Source organism: Pleurodeles waltl, chromosome 3_1 (assembly GCF_031143425.1).
Source record: "Pleurodeles waltl isolate 20211129_DDA chromosome 3_1, aPleWal1.hap1.20221129, whole genome shotgun sequence".
NCBI lineage: Eukaryota > Metazoa > Chordata > Amphibia > Caudata > Salamandridae > Pleurodeles > Pleurodeles waltl.
This window is the reverse complement of record NC_090440.1, coordinates 84434939-84451435: the sequence shown is the minus strand read 5'-3', so window position 1 is coordinate 84451435 and position 16497 is coordinate 84434939. Positions and strand designations below refer to the sequence as shown.

Genomic DNA, 16497 nt, shown 5'->3' with positions numbered 1-16497 from the left:
AGCCTCACCCCGGGCCCTAGTCCAACCTGAAGGTACAGGCCCCAGGTTGGAGGGCCAGTTGCAGGTTAAAAGCCCTGCACTGGTGGAGGAATGGTACAGGGTGACTTCTGTAAGCACCCTGACCATGTTGGACTCTGGGGGTACCGCTCCAGGAGGGAGGGTACAAAGCCCCAGAGGGGAGGACCAGGTTCAGGCTGTCATCCCTGACCTGGTGGAAGGGAGAGTGGTTAAAGGGTGCCCAGCACCTGGGGCTACCGCCCCCCACTCTCCACAGCCACAGTGGTTGGAGAGCTTTGAGAGGCCTGGGGCCTGGCTCTCATCCCTGGCAGCTGTCAGTAATCACTGTGCCTTGCTGTCCGGGTGGACAGAGTTATCCCTGAGGAGGGGACAAGTGTCACACCCCAGGGGTAGAGTGGGCAACACCACTGTGTTGGTCATGGTGGTACTATCCTGCTCCTGGGATACATCTGTGAGCAAAGTAAGGTTAGGTGCTGCACAGATGGGATCCGCAGGTAAGGAGAAAGGTTCCCCATGGGTTGGCTTAGTGGGCCCTGAGAGTATGGACAGAGTGATCCCATTGGAGTCAGGAAGGCGAAGAACTGGAGCATGCCCCTGCTGTTGTGGGCCTGGGTCCTTGTTCTGTCGCCTCAAACAGGGAAGTACATCAGGATAGTGATTGTTCTCCCCTGGCTTTAGGCTGGTAGGGGGTCATGTTGGACCTGGCTTTTTGACAGGGACATCCCCAAACTTTTTGCCTCCTTCCTCCTATTTTTTCTGACCTGTTGTTGTTGGCTTTTGACCTCTGGGCACTTTACCACTGCTAACCAGTGCTAAAGTGCATATGCTCTCTGGGTAAATTGTACTACTGATTGGTTTATCCATGATTGACTATTTAATTTACTTGTAAGTCCCTGGTAGAGTGCACTACATGTGCCTAGGGCAGGTAGATTAAATGCTACTAGTGGGCCTGCAGCACTGGTTGTGCCACCCACCTCAGTAGCCCCTTAACCCTGTCTCAGGCCTGCCATTGCAAGGCCTGTGTGTGCAGTTTCACTGCCACTTCGACTTGGCATTTAAAAGTACTTGCCAAGCCTAGAACTCCCCTTTTACTACATATAAGTCATCCCTAATGTGTGCCCTAGGTAACCCCTAGAGCAGGGTGCGGTGTAGGTAAAAGGCAGGACATGTACCTGTGTAGTTATATGTCCTGGTAGTGTGAAACTCCTAAATTCGTTTTTACACTACTGTGAGGCCGGCTCCTTTCATAGGCTAACATTGAGGCTGCCCTCATACACTGTTGAAGTGGCAGCTGCTGATCTGAAAGGAGCAGGAAGGTCATATTTAGTATGGCCAGAATGGTAATACAAAATCCTGCTGACTGGTGAAGTCGGATTTAATATTACTATTCTAGAAATGCCACTTTTAGAAAGTGAGCATTTCTTTGCACTAAAATCTTGTTGTGCCCTTCAATCCACGTCTGGCTCGGTTTAGTTGACAGCTCCTTGTGCATTCACTCAGACACACCCCAAACACAGGGTACTCAGCCTCACTTGCATACATCTGCATTTTGAATGGGTCTTCCTGGGCTGGGAGGGTGGAGGGCCTGCCCTCACACAAAGGACTGCCACACCCCCTACTGGGACTCTGGCAGACAGGATTGAGCTGAAAGGGAACTTGGTGCATTTCTTAGAGACTCTTTGAAGTCACCCCCACTTCAAAGGCACAACTTAGTATAAAACAGGGCCTCTGCCCTACCTCATCAGACACTTGCTGGAGAAGAAACCTGAACCAGAAACTACATCCTGCCAAGAAGAACTGCCTGGCTGCTCAAAGGACTCACCTGTCTGCTTTCTACAAAGGACTGCTGTCTTGCTGTTGCCCTGCTGCCTTGCTGAACTCTTGTCTGGCTGTAAAAGTGCTCTCCAAGGGCTTGGATAGAGCTTGCCTCCTGTTCCTTGAAGTCTCAGGACCAAAAAGACTTCTTCCTTTCACTTGGACGCTCCGTGCGCCGGAAATTTCGACGCACAGCTTGTTTCGCGGCGAGAAAAACGCCGCACACAAACGCTGATCGACGCGACGCCCTCGGGACGATCGAGACTTCGACGCACAACCTCGCAAGGACAAAGCCGCCCGACTTTCCAGGAGAAATCGACGCGACGCCTACCGTGAGTGCGAAACTTTGACGCACGGCCTCGCAAGGACAACGCCGCCCGACTTCCAAGGAGAAATCGACGCGACTCCTGCCGTGAGACCAAAATTTCGACGCACGGCCTCGCAAGGACAACGCCGCCCGACTTCCAAGGAGAAATCGACGCGACGCCTACCGTGAGATCGAAACTTCGACGCGCAGCCCCGCAGAACGACGCGCAGCCGGAAAATAAGCAGGAGAATCCACGCACAGACCCGGGACATCTGGTAATCCCCGCGATCCACAAAAAGAGACTGTCTGCGCGCCGGAAAACGACGCACGACTTCCCCGCGTGGAAAAGAACGACGCAAGTCTGTGTGTGCTGAGGAGAAATCGACGCACACACCCCTTTTTCCACGCATCTCTTCTCCTGTGGCCCTCTGAGGAGATTTCCCACCAGAAACCAGGTACTCTGTGCTTGAAAGACACTTTATTGCTTTTTAAAGACTTAAAGACACTTAATATCACTTCTCAGTGATATCTTTACAAATTCGTATTGCAACTTTGATCGTGTTGACCTACAATTATCCAGATAAATATTCTATATTTTTCTAAACACTGTGTGGTGTATTTTTGTGGTGTTATACTATGGTGTTGTATGATTTATTGCACAAATGCTTTACACATTGCCTTCTAAGTTAAGCCTGACTGCTCGTGCCAAGCTACCGGAGGGTGAGCGCAGGCTGATTTTGGATTGTGTGTGACTTACCCTGACTAGAGTGAGGGTTCTTGCTTGGACAGAGGGCAACCTGACTGCCAACCAAAAACCCCATTTCTAACAATGGCCATCTCTTGGGGAGAGAGAATGACTGGGATTCTGATGAGGAGACAATGTATGCATCATTTCGTAAGGACATTAGTGTGGAGTCTTTGGAGCATGGCGTGTCCCATGTTTTCGACGATGCACCTAATGTGTCAAGGAAGTTTAACATACTGTACCACTGCAGATCCCCATAAAGTAGTGGGTAGAGGATGGCACAGAGTGCATAGGGAGCTGGGAGTGGCTGGAATCAGGTTGGAGGAGAGTGATGGGTAGTGTTAGAGGACCGGAGCTACGTAGGGCTGGGCTGGACTTAGGGTGGACAGCAGCAATGGGTGCCCGGGCATACAGGGTGGTAGGCCAGAGAAGAGATGGAGAGGGTCTAAAAGTGGGACAGTGGAGATGAGACACTGAAGTGGGTGGTTAGGAACCGGCCCAGAGAACAGTGCTGAGGGAAGGAAGGAATCAGAACAGTGGAGCTACGGAGCTCGGCCAGCAGTTTGCAGTGCCAGAGCACAGTGGTGGGTGGGATGGAGGAAAGGGAGCAGTGTGGTAACTGGAAGACAGTGATGGGATAGGACTGCTAGGGGTCCCTCTTTTGTGTCTGTAACGGGCAACTAAAGGAAAGTTCTCCAACATCTGCCAATATGTATGAAAATCTTCTGGTGGAGAAATAAGGAGTTCGAAATAAATCAGATAAGAGAAACACACGAACAACAGGATGATTCATGTGCCAACAAGCCCCCACAGATCAACAGAGGTGACAACCATCATGGACACAATCACCCACCCGTGCAACAGTAGCAGAGAGAAACTAAGGCAAATAAAACAACTAGAACAACAGAGGGTACCCTCTATTGATATGCAGAATATGTTGAACACAAATGATTTGAGAAGAATACACCTGATAAAAGGATGTCCCAAACAACGTACCTAGAGAATAGGACAAAAATCCAAAATACTACACGCCATCACAATACTTCAACACAATAAAACACATAGAGGAAAATAACATTGTATGCCACTTACACCACATACACGCAGAGTGACATTCATGCCTCGAGAAGAAGGTGAAACGCCTTTAAAAGAAAAACACCATATAACCCACATTCCTCCCAGAGTGCTTATTCCATGCGCGCGCGTGCACCACCCCCCCCACACACACACAGTGTCACCCGCCTATAGCAGAAAGAAGTAAAAAAAATTAAAAGAGACCCAGCCCACAACACGCACATGCTCCAAGAGTGTAGGGTGATGAGTGAACACCACCAGGAGAATGACATTTTTCTGCTCTGCTTCGTCCGATTGTCATTACTGAGCAACACACAGCAGGGTCAATATATACATTCCACAAGGCATGTTAAGATTGTACAGCAGCATCCTCAGATCAGACAAGGGTATATGTAACACATGGAGCCCGTAGGAAACAAAACTGCTGCTCCCTCCTGTAATTGACGTGATTGGTTGGCCTCCAGCAAATGACACTGAAAGGGCCTCAAAGCAGAATTGTTCTCCTGGAAGCGAAGCTGAGGCAGGGAAGGAATGTCCTATGAGCAAACTATCTGATTCCTAAGAGAAAATTGACTCTGACAGGCCAGCAGGACTTGGGGCGGAACCGTCATAGAGTCAGTAACACGTGAGTCTTGGCCGCTCCAGGTCCTCTGAACATGCCCTATCGGCCTTTTCTTTTTCTGGGGTTCAAAAGCTAGTTGAGGAAGCAATGCACTCTACCTTGAGAAATATTAATTCATAGAAACTGCTACTCCTGGCACTTTCACTTACTTCCCCTGTCAGTGGATAAATGGGACATATAGAGAAATTCAGCAGGGCTTCCAAACTCACTTAAGAGGCGGGGGATTGTTGAGGCATTTCCAGTCCAGAGCAACAGTAACTGATTCGACTGGATCCCTGGAAATCCAGCCTACCTCACCTCTACCTCACCTCTAAAAACTAGGTGAAGCGGGAACAGCCTTACAAGGGCAAGTAGGAACGCACCACTATGCAGCAAAGTTGCAATGCAAAAAGAGTCAACCAAACTGCAGGTCAAACTGTACAACCTATTTTCAAAAGAGAACATTGCAACAAATAGGCTACTCCTGAATAATGACTGTCATTCCAATTCACCCCATTCAAGCAGTTTCAAGCACTGAGTCTACTTGTGATTTTCTATTTTTACCTCTCCTAGCCGCGAAAGGCTTCCAATGTCTGTGCAGGATTTCCATTCATCAGGCGGGCCCCTAAAGGGCCCCTCAATTAAACTGTGTGACAATTTTGCTCTTAGAGGAGTTACATTTGTCTCTCCCCTCCTATGGGTTGTGCACAGTGCAGAAGTAATTCCATTGCATATTGGATTACTAGTTACGGGCAACAGGACCCTAATGTCCTGAAGGCTGCCAGAGCCCTAGGGCCTTCTGAAGCTGCACTCTTCTGTGGTGGTAAACTAATAACCACCAATGCCAGTAATAAACTACATTCTTAATGTCTTGAAGGCTAACCAGAGTCTTGAAGCCACTCCCTAACCGGTGGTCACACTAGTGGTCTTTTGCCCTAGTGCCCTCAAGGTACTGAAGCCGTTCTCTGTTGTGCTGGTGAACTAACCAACAATGCTGTGAACAACCTACAACTGAGGAAGACTTAAATTGATGGATGGAATGCTTGAATTAATCTCAGCCAGGGGTAATTACTTGAGCTCTATTCCGGTTCATCGTTCTTTTGCCCAACAATTGTTTTCTTGTTTTCCTCAGTATGATGCCCTAAGTGCAATGAGTATGCGGAAATGTGGGTCCTGTGCTCCCTCTGCCATAGGAATTAAGCTGCACCCTAATCACAAGGTGGCAGTAGGCCAAAACTGGTCTGGTGATGCTTGTGTTCCCGTTCAGAGGGGACTCAGGGCCTGATTTAGATTTCCGCAGACGAGTTACTAAATTACTCTGTCACAACGGTGACAGATAGACTGTCCGCTGAAATATAAATCCCATATGATATAATGGGATTTATATTTCAGTGGATGGGCTATGCATAACCGTTGTGATGGAATAACCCACCCGTCAAAATCTAAATCAGGCCCTCGGTCTCGCAATTCATGCTGGACTGTTTATTTTGGAGAAGGATCAACACTCATTTGCATATGTTTCTCTCTAAGGTGGCATGGTAAGCAAAAACACAGTGGACTGGATTGAGGACCAGAGTAATTACCAGTGGCTGGGATTAATTCAAGAATGTAATCCATCACATTTTTGTTTTCTTCAGGGAGATGCCTTAAGTGCAAATGGTATGCGGATACCTGGGTCTCATGCTTACTTTGCCATATGCATCAAGCTTCACTCTACTGATGAGTTTCCAGTATGCCAAAACCAATCTGGGGGTGCTTATGTTTAAGCTCAGAGGGGACTTGGTTTTCCAGTTCAGGCTGAGCTGTTCCTGTTGGAGCAGGACCAAAAGTGACTTCTATATGGCTGGTTTCTATCGGAGGATGCATGATCGAGAAAAAATTGATGAACTGGATTATGGTCCAGAGTGATTATTAGTGGCAGAGATTAGTTCATGCTGTCCACTCAGGGATACCAATAACAGGTGCATTGCAGGCTAAAAACAAAGGACTGGGTTGCAAGCCAGAGTAATTACCAGTGATTGAGATTAATTCAATAAACCTACTTACTTGTCTTCCTTAGTAAACAACCTCTAGCCTTGATGTATTCAGGGATTACCCAAGGTGTTGAAGCCAACCCCTTTACTGCTGGGTCATCATTGACAGGAATTACCTCTAAAAGTATTGTTGGCAGGGACACCCAACCTCAGGTTGAATCTGCTCTCTTCTACCTTGAGTCACTAACCACTAGACACCGGAATAACAGGTAACTTAAATGTCCCCAGGAGCTAACTAGAACAATGAAATAATCCCCCTATGCCTAAAATAACTAACCCACTGTGGACAATCGACTTTTAATGTCTGCAGTGGCAACTAGAGTTCCAAAGTCATTTCCATATGTGTTACTGAGCTAAACACATGTGTTAGGGGCAACCTCTAAAGGTAACATCAGCAGAGGTTATTTGGGATGATGAATCCACTGCCTTGGCTGATGAACCAATGATAAAGGAATTACCTCTAATCCTAATGTCTGCAGGGGTTAATCAATGTCAGGAAAGACTTCTAATTGTAGTTTTTTCAGGGGATTAATTAGAAGGCTGAAGCTACCCATAGATGGTGGCGAACAGCCACTAACAAAAGCCACATATGTGGTTGCTTGCAGGTCCCGAAAGCTTATTCAAACAGCCAGGTCTTGAGGGCCATTTTGAGTTGCGGAAGTGGGGTGATGGTCCTGAGTTGAGTGGGGAGGCTGTTCCAGGTGTTTGCTGCTATGTGGGAGAAGAAGTGGCCTTCATTTCTGCTTCGGAAGATGTGGGGAGTGTGGGCAAGTGATAGGGAGGTGAAGTGTAGTCTTCTCAATGGTTGGTGGAAGTTCAGGTGGGGGTTCATGTAGGTGGGTCCTTGGCTGCAGAGAGCCTTGTGTGCATGGATCTGCAGCTTGAATCGGCATGTCTTCGGTATGGGGGAGCCAGTGGAGTTGCTTGAGATGGGCACGATGTGGGTTCATTGAGGAAGATGGAGGACGAGTCTTCACGGTGTGTCTTGTGTGCAGGGGTAGCCACTAGAAGATGTTAAGTAGCATATGCAGAGTGAGAAAGCAGGTGGAGGAAACGGCGATGATCTGTGATTTCATGGTGAGCTTGATGTCAATGATTATTCTAAGGTTTCTGGCATGGTCGGAAGGAGTGGGTGTGGGTCCTAGGTCTGATGGCCACCAGGAGGCATTCCATGTGTTGCTGTTGTTGCCAAAGATCAGTACTTCTGTCTTGTCCGTGTTCAACTGCAAGCAGTTGTTCTTCATCCAGTCGGCGACACTTGTCATGCATCTGTGGAAGTTGGTCCTGGTGGTGGTGGGGTCGTCTGCGAGTGAGAGGATGAGTTGGCTGTCGTCTGCATAGGAAATTATGTTGAGACTGTGGGATCTGATGATGTTGGCCAGTGGGTTTATATGTGCTTTGAAGAGTGTGGGGGGTTGAGGGATGAGCCGTAGGGGACACCACTTGGGTTGAGAGGTGTTAGGTGGGAGGTGGATCCTTTCGGTTCTTCCAGTGAGGGAGGAGGTGATCCATCTGAGCACGTTCCCTTTTCCCTTGTATGACAATGTCCTGGATTCTTTTGATCAGCATGTGTTGGGATACGGTGTTGAAGTCTGCCAAGAGGCCGAGAAGGCTCAGAGCTGCTGTTTTTCCTTGGTCGAGGAGTATTCGGATGTTGGTGGTGGCTGCGATCAGGGCGGCCTTGGAGCTGTGATTGCTGTGGACCTAGGATTGGGAGAAGTTGAGTTGCTGGTTCTGCTCCAGGTGTGTCCTGAGTTGTTTGTTGATGATCTTTTCCAGTAACTTCGTTGGGAATGGGAGCAGGGAAATGGGCCAGTAGTTTGTGAGTTTGCTGGGGTTGGAGGAGGTTTTTTAAGTAGTGGTCTGACTACAGCATGTTTCCATGTGTCAGGAAATACTGCGGTGGTGATAGAGGTGTTGAGCAAGGTGGTGAGTTCCTGGCCGATCCTTTGGTTCCTGCCATTGGAGATGTGGTGCAGACATGGGTTTGTGGGAACTCCCGAGTGGGTTGATTTCATGGTGGAGGTGGTGTCCTGGGTGGAGAGGAAGTTCTAGATGATCAGTCTGTTGTTCGTGTCAGTTGCGGTGGTGGCGTATCTTTCGAGGAAGTTCATAAATGTAGGTTGGGGTTCGAAGTTTCTGCGCATGGTTGCGATCTTGTCATGGAAGAAGTCAGGGAGTTTGCACAAAGCTCTTGTGATGTGTGATGTTGTTTTCGCTGGTAGCCGGGTTGGGGAATTTCTTAACAGTGTTGTAAAGTTCCTTGGTGTTGCTGATGCTAGTTTCGATGCATGCAGCTAGGGCTGTCTTCTTTGTTGCTCTCAGCAGGCGGTGGTAGAGGTTAAGGGAGGTTTTGAAGGTTGCCCTGTCAGAGGTGTCCTTGCTGGTGCTACATCTCATCTCCAGCTGTTTGTGTCTCACTTCACTGTTCAGTTTTTGGGTGTACCAGCTTGCCTTTTTGGAGGTTTTTTTCTGTTGCTCTTGATGGGGATGATGCTGTAGGCGCACTTGGTGATCCAGGCATTAAAGTTCTTAGTCTTATGTTTGAAGTTGGTGGTGGTAGTGGGGTTGGAGGTGTGGAGGACGTCCGTCTAGCTGGTCTCTGAAAGTTTATTCCACCTGTGTTGAGGCTAGTGATGCTGAAGTCGACGATGGAGTAGTCGGTCCATGTGCGGTCTGTGATGAGGCTTTATTTGGCACAGCTGCTGGAGGTGAAGATGAGGTCAAGTGTGTGTCCTGGATCGTGGATGATCTGGTCAATCCATGGTTGTTCATACTGTAGAGAAGCTGTGTGGTGTTGTTTCGTTGAGGTGGTGAATGTGGAAGTTTAGGTCACAGAGGAAGATGTAGCCCTTGCAGCCAAAGGCTAGGGGTGAAATGAAGTCTGTGATGGTGTTGCAGAAGCTGGCGAATGGGCCAGTATGCAAGGGTGCCTCTGATGGTTTTCTTGTTGTTAATGTAGAGCTTGAAGTTGAGGTGTTCCATAGGGGTGTTGGTGTTTTAGGTAGTGGTGGTGCGCTGTACGGTCTCTTTGTGGATGATGGCTGTTCCTCCTCCCGGCTTGTTGGTGTGGTCCTGGTGGGTGATTTTATATTCATCAGGGATCGCTGTGGCAATGTCTGGTGCAGATGTGGAGCTGAGCCAGGTCTCGGTGAGGAAGAAAATGTTGGGTGTGAGGGTGGTGATGAGGTCCTATAATTCGGTGGAATGCTTGCACATGGAGTGCATGTTGAGGAGTAGGCATTGGAGTCTGTGTGTTTCTTCTGCCGTGGTGTGGCGAGAGGTCAACGTGGTGCTTTATGGCATGATGGTGGTTGTGCTGATGTAGAAGGTGCAACTGGTGCAGGAGAATGGTCCTAACGTGGAGTGTGGGGCCGCGTGGCAGCAGCGTTCAGTGAGTCATCTGGTGTTCAGGGTGCGGAGGCATGGGCATGGTCCAGATGCAGACAGCTACAGACAGGCTTGCCTGTGGCACACCTTTGGTGTGCCAGCGGCCTCTATTAAGTAGGTCCTGGGAGGAGGGAGGGGTGCTGGGAGGCAGTGGGCAGGGTCAGGCGGGAGGTGGGAAAAATGGGCAGGAGTGGAGATGAACATCAAGGAAAAAGACAAGCAGAAAACAGAAAAACAAGGGAAAAAATTAAGGGAAAACAGTCAGAAAATGGAGAAAAAAAGCAAAGACAAAGCAATCAAAAAACGAGGGAAGAGGCAGGGTGAAAGAAATCTGAAAACAGGGGTAAACGGCAAAGAGAAAGCAATCAGGTAATGGTGGGAAAGCATGGAGGAAAATGCAAGGAGATAGGAGACAGAAAATAAGAGAAAAGGCAGGGACAAGCAATCAGAAAATGGGAGAAGACAAAGAGAAAGCAATCAGAAAATGGGAGAAAAGTAATGAGAAAGCAATAAGAAAACAGGAACAAACTAAGGAGAAAGTCAGAAAACGAGGGAGAAATGAGGAGAAAACAGGAGTAAGAGTGATGCAGTGATGCGGCAGCACGGGAGAGCTGGGCCTGGGACCTGGGTTCCTCAGGCATCCCCACTATGCACAATGTCTACAGAAACATTTTTACTAAATCCAGTGCTTGGCTTCACTTTTGAGCACCTGGAAGCAACCAGTCAATGAGATCAACCCCATTGTCTTCAATACTCCTCTGACATGGTAGACTGAGCTAAGAGTCTGGCAGAACTTCAACTGACCCAGCATCGACAAAAGACTTTGCTGCTCCCCCCCTCCAATGAGCATGCAATAGCCCGTGAAACTATAACAGTCCATTAACTCTCCGTCAAGGGATGTGAGCATCACACAAAGAAAGGGGTGACCAGCATACGCTGCACACATTAAAACTGTGTTGTCTGTTTTTAAACATTTGTGCATGACTACACAGCACACAAGAAAACCTGATGCAAAGACAGCCTCTGTTATTCCATCCAGTTTGTATAGCGCCATTTGCTGACGATGCACGCAGCAGGGCTACTGTGCTGCCACCTTTAGCGCAGTTTACACCTCGAGTTTGGAAACACCTTGGCCATGGTGCATTGCTAAAACAAAATGAACCCTGTGCAAAAGATTAATAGTAAACCACATGACAGTCGATATTACTGTATTGTATCTTTTTTTACTTAGGATTTTCTTTTATGTCAAAACCTATCCCCAAGGGCCAGCCGAGTGCTGCGCATAAGAAACAGCTCTATTTGTGCACATATAATTTTTGCACCCTCTTAACATTCATTATTATCTGATTACTCAAATTTAGCACAGCCAATTAAAATAAGATCAAATCATGTACAGAGAAACTGGGCTAAAACTGGTGTTGTAACGTTAGTACCTAACTCCTTGAAGGACTTGAAAGTAGTAACAAGCAGCAAGTGTTTAAACAAGTGCAAACTACATTTTCATTCATTTTAGGTCTGGCGTTAGACAAGAACTTTTGAACTTTTGATTGTACTCAAATAATATATATGTATGTGTGTGTGTGTGTGTGTGTGTGTGTATATATATATATATATATATATTTTTATATATATATATATATATATATATATATATATATATATATATGATTAAACCGTTTACTGTTTAATGCACTTTCACTGAAAAAAAAACAAAGGTTAAAGTAAAGTTAGGTGCGATAAAAAGGTCTGTTCTTTTAAAAAAAAAAAAAAAAAACATTAGAAGTTCACTGAAAAACGTTTAAGTAATGTGAGTTATGCTACCTGTGAAGTGTATGGTGTAGAGTTAATGTGGCACATAACCCATGCTTTCTACACCCAAGGGAGTTGTTTTTGTGATGGCAATGATGATGCCTCATATTCTTCTGAGCTATTTTGTGCTTAGTTTCAGAGCTCTAATGCTATACCCATTTACAGAGCAATGTCTACAAAAGGAGCTTGGATGACATCATCAGTGATGTCATAAATGATGTCCTAGAACATGTCATGAGTGATGTAATATATGAGTTCATAAGCAGGGCATGGTGGGGGTGCAAATTATAGTTTGCGCTGATAATTATAAGTGGTGAATTTATGTGTCTTTTATAGTTCAAAACGTTATTGTTGTCACTGACATATTCACCTATTACATTACTTTAAAATGTATTTTATTTTGGCAAAAAAAATATATATATATATATATATGTATACATATATATATGTATATGTGTGTGTGTGTGTAGAATTTAGTTATCTAGAGGAGCTTTCAAACAGCCCTTTTCACGCAGTGGTTTGTTGTTGTACCACTACAGCATCCAGTTTGGACCAATGCGACAGCTCACTCTAGCCATTGCGTACCTTCACTGTGAGTGACAGCATACTTCCCTTTCACAAGGAATACATCCACACACAGTAGTTCCCTTCAGTGACAGGAACTACTATTCAAACCAAAAACCTTTACAAAAACCATGACAAAGGAAGCATTTACAAAGTCAACAGGCTAGCAGGCAACCCTCGATCTATTGCCATGTCCAACTTTGGCACAACGGCTCTGGATAACCTGGTCATCCTGCAGTTATCCTATAAGTGTTGGGTCAGAAGGTGCACTGCAGTTGAGGACCACAATGAAGATCTGGGGGGAGTGGATGGTAGAAGCCCTGTTGGGTTAACTGATATGTCTCCAGTATATTTCTGAAATGTATGAGGTAGGGGGATTTCAGTTGAAGGTGGAGGTCAGTCCAAGGTGTTAGGGCTGATTGGATTTGACATAATTTTTTTCCATCAGATTTTATACGCATGCATTCAATACATTCACAAGATATAACATTCCTTAGAGATTAACGTGGTTCTATATATAGGCGGATACATAATGGCAGAACAACGCCAAACAAACTACTGGCAGGAAGACACTTTGCAGTCTGGTGCAGTCACAACACGTCCCATCAACCCCATCAAAAGCAACTGCATTGTGCTCCTCGTTCGGAAGCAGAATACCAAGCATGCGAAGATGAGAGCAAACACAATCAAACTGTAATTATGTTTCCTAAAATATGCTAAGCTACTAACCTGACAAAGTGATTCTGCTGTCTGACAGAAGGAAATCATTTGTTAATCAGATACTGCACAATTTTTGCAAAAGAGCTGCCTTTCTACACAGCAGCCAAGTCATTTACTTTTAAAACAAACAGCACATTTTTAACAGTAAGTAACTCAAAACAAACTGGTTGACAAAACCCTTCACTGCTACTTTGTTTTAAATGGCAATGCATGCTTAAATATTGCAACAGTCAACCAAAGCGGTTTATTTTATGCTGAGTGGCCCCTCCCTTTGAGAGAGCAATGCAGCCAATTGATTTTATGATATTTTGTATTTAAAAATGTATGGGGCAGATTTAGTAATGTTTCTTGGAAAAAGCAAGTCCTTAGTAAATCTGGCCCTATGTGCTTGTCCAAATAGTGGGTAATCTTTTACTGTGGAAAAATCTGTAAAAATGTGAAATTCGCAGGGATTATTTTCATTGTATTTTGCTCTTTTAATTTTGACTTGTAGGGTTTACACCTATACATGTAGACCAAACACCCCCCTCAAAAGCCATTCATATTTCACTTTGCAGCAGTGAAGGGATTACAGTACACCAATCAGAACACACTTGCATTTTACAACAAATAAGCTTTAAACAATTACAGCTGGAAAATGGCTGCTTTTAGGTTCTTGTTGAAATGAAATCTGGCATGAGGTGCACTCTTCTTAGCAGACACACATTGTTTTCACTTAGTTGATATCATTTCATTTTTCCCAAAAGAAGCCAGATTTAAGCAGACAGTGTTTTCACTACTTGCCTTCGTATTGTATGTGAATGAAATGACTGACTCTATCTGAAGGTTCTCCTACAGTGGGAAGCTAAAACACACTGAAAAGCTGCACTGGACTAAGGTACATGTAGGCAGGGCAATGTATACAAATTACTATTTGATGAGCAAAACCGCTTTTGCAAGACAGTTATTTCGAGATTGGATAAGTTTTCCACTCTTTTCCAACTGTTGGTCAGAAGAGATTATTTACAGCTATATAGGTCTAGGAAAAATGTCTGTATGTTGTAGGCTGTTTGATACCCCTTTACAATGAAACACAATCTTCCAGAGGCATTGTGTTAGGGAACCTTACAAGGGACTTCAAATCAGTAGCAGAAATCTAAATTCAAGTTGGGTACTTAGTGGACCTCACCACTTATCAAGCTTTTAGCAGAAAAAAGCATAAAAACCTTTAGAAAGGAAATTTAAAACACATGTATTCAGCATATCTTGCTTTCAAAATATGTTTCTGAGCACTTTCGTACCCCCAATGCGGTGTATGTGGTGTTTAAATACTTAAGATAATTTAATACTCTTTGGGCACACAGCCTCCCACAAAAGATTTTCTATTTCAATATTGAGAACTACCTTTAAAAGCATGTAAGATAAAAAGGTAAAGGGTGCAGCATGTTTACATATCTTACATCCTAAAATATAGAACTTAATTGTGATGCAGTTCACTATCTTTGTAGTTCTTGATCAAGAACTGGCTTTCACTGAAGTAGCTTTGCTATACTGTTTCAAATGCGATTAAGATAGCTTGGCAACCTTTAATAATAGCATACATCCGAATACCATCAAAATGTAAAATATTCAAACATGATACTTACAGCGCTTAGAAGAAGCAGAAGAGCTGCAGGAACCCTACATAAACAAGCTAATGTTATCAATACAATTAAGAAACTCATCTTCCATTGTTAGAACTCGATAGGTAACTTTCACTAACACCATTAAGTTATGTGCCTCTAAGATGTAAAAACGCTGCCCACTGCACTATGTGGTAACACTTAGTGTATTTGATCAAGATCCTTAGTTATAAGCTCTTCATGTTCTAATGGTGTTTGAAAGAAAAATGGAAAAACTGAATTTCAATTCTCATTGGTGGTCCTATGAAAAGTATTACAGCCTACAACAGACAGAACCAATTGGCAGAGATTATCCGGTCAGGGGTGATACAGACATGTGTAGTTACTTTTTGGGCTGCAAAAAACAGAAAGCATGAGTGGAACACCCACTGCGGCATCGCTATAACCACTTTATGCCTACATGTACCATCAGATTGAACGGGAGTACATGTACACGGTGCTGTTCATGTACAAAACCATAAATCTGTGTATATATTTGGGCCTGCTGCATGGAGAAGAAATGTTTGCTGTCAAATGTAAAAATAATATTGCAAAGAAAAAAACTTTTGGCCAAGTTTATGCTACGTCTAGCAACGTCTGGTGTAATTTTGTAATTGTGGCGGTTGGATTAAACAGGGCAAAAATAGTGAATTATTGGGAATACTTTTCTTGAACTGAATGTGCCTTGGTAGAGGACAAGAAATGCAGATGCTATGTCATCATCAATAAAGCAAATGGATTTGTTGAAAGTGTAATGATTATAGGGCTGTGAAGTTTGGAGGGGATGGGCTGTTAGGCCTGGCGTCCTCAGAGAGAAGCCTTGTCACTCTTTTTTAAAGATGGGACACCTGAAATAAGTCACTGGTCTATCTCTGCTCTTTTCCTGGTGTCCCTCTAGGTACAGTGAAGGCCAACAGCCCAAAAAGAATGGTATTGGTTTACAAGATTGTTCAATTAACAAAACTCAAACACACTGATTCTCAATCCTTGTCAAAATTTGGTAAGCAAAATATATATATATAATGTAATATAGAAATAGCTATGAGTTTAAAAAAAGTGATTCAAAGTGCACCATGTTTGTTTTATCACATGAAAGACTTTGGCTGGCTTATTGTAATTGCATTGAAATAAAAACTGGAGATACCAAGAACAGTAATTGAATATCCTATTGGGATTAACGATGTAATGACCTTTCATGGAAGGTCTGAGGTAATTCAATATTGTGTCCTTTAATGCTATTGTTTAGATCAGCATGCATATGATATCACTTCAGCTATCTCTATGATTTTGAAGAAAAGACACCACAACAGCAGACACATAGACTATTGCAGACACAGACAAAACTCTGTGATGTAAGACCATGGAAATGTCCTGTAAACAAGGTCATCATCCTCCTTTGCCATGGATAATCCGCTACTGTTTCAAGCCCTAGTCTAGAAAACCCAGGACAGGTGGGTTAGTAAATGAACAGCAGCAGCCTGTGGTAGACAAGGACGTACTAAGCCCCATCGTCTATTAAATGGAAGAGCAGAGAATCCCGGCTGCAACCTAAATTAAATATAATTGATATGGTAAAACTCACACGTATTCAAGATATGTATTAGACTACGTATTGGACATTTGTTTTTGGCACAACTGGAGCAACGTTAGGTAGCATAATGATTACACTGTGCAATATTAGTGTTGGATCTCACTAACAGCCTCACACCACACAATATCCAAAATCCACTCAAAGTACTAACAAAGACAACTTAGGTGTCAGGGAAAGTCATCTGACTCAG

At 44.6% G+C, this 16497-nt stretch overlaps 1 protein-coding gene across 2 annotated transcripts in view; it reads right to left on the bottom strand.

Moving 5' to 3' along the window:
* Nucleotides 1-16497, bottom strand: part of SHANK2 (SH3 and multiple ankyrin repeat domains 2) — a 2270638-nt gene that overhangs the window by 81567 nt on the left and 2172574 nt on the right. For both annotated transcript variants that reach the window (XM_069221873.1, XM_069221874.1), the window contains one exon: nt 13086-13106. In XM_069221873.1, coding sequence (XP_069077974.1) covers nt 13086-13106 — 21 coding nt within the window. The remainder of the gene's footprint in view (nt 1-13085; nt 13107-16497) is intronic.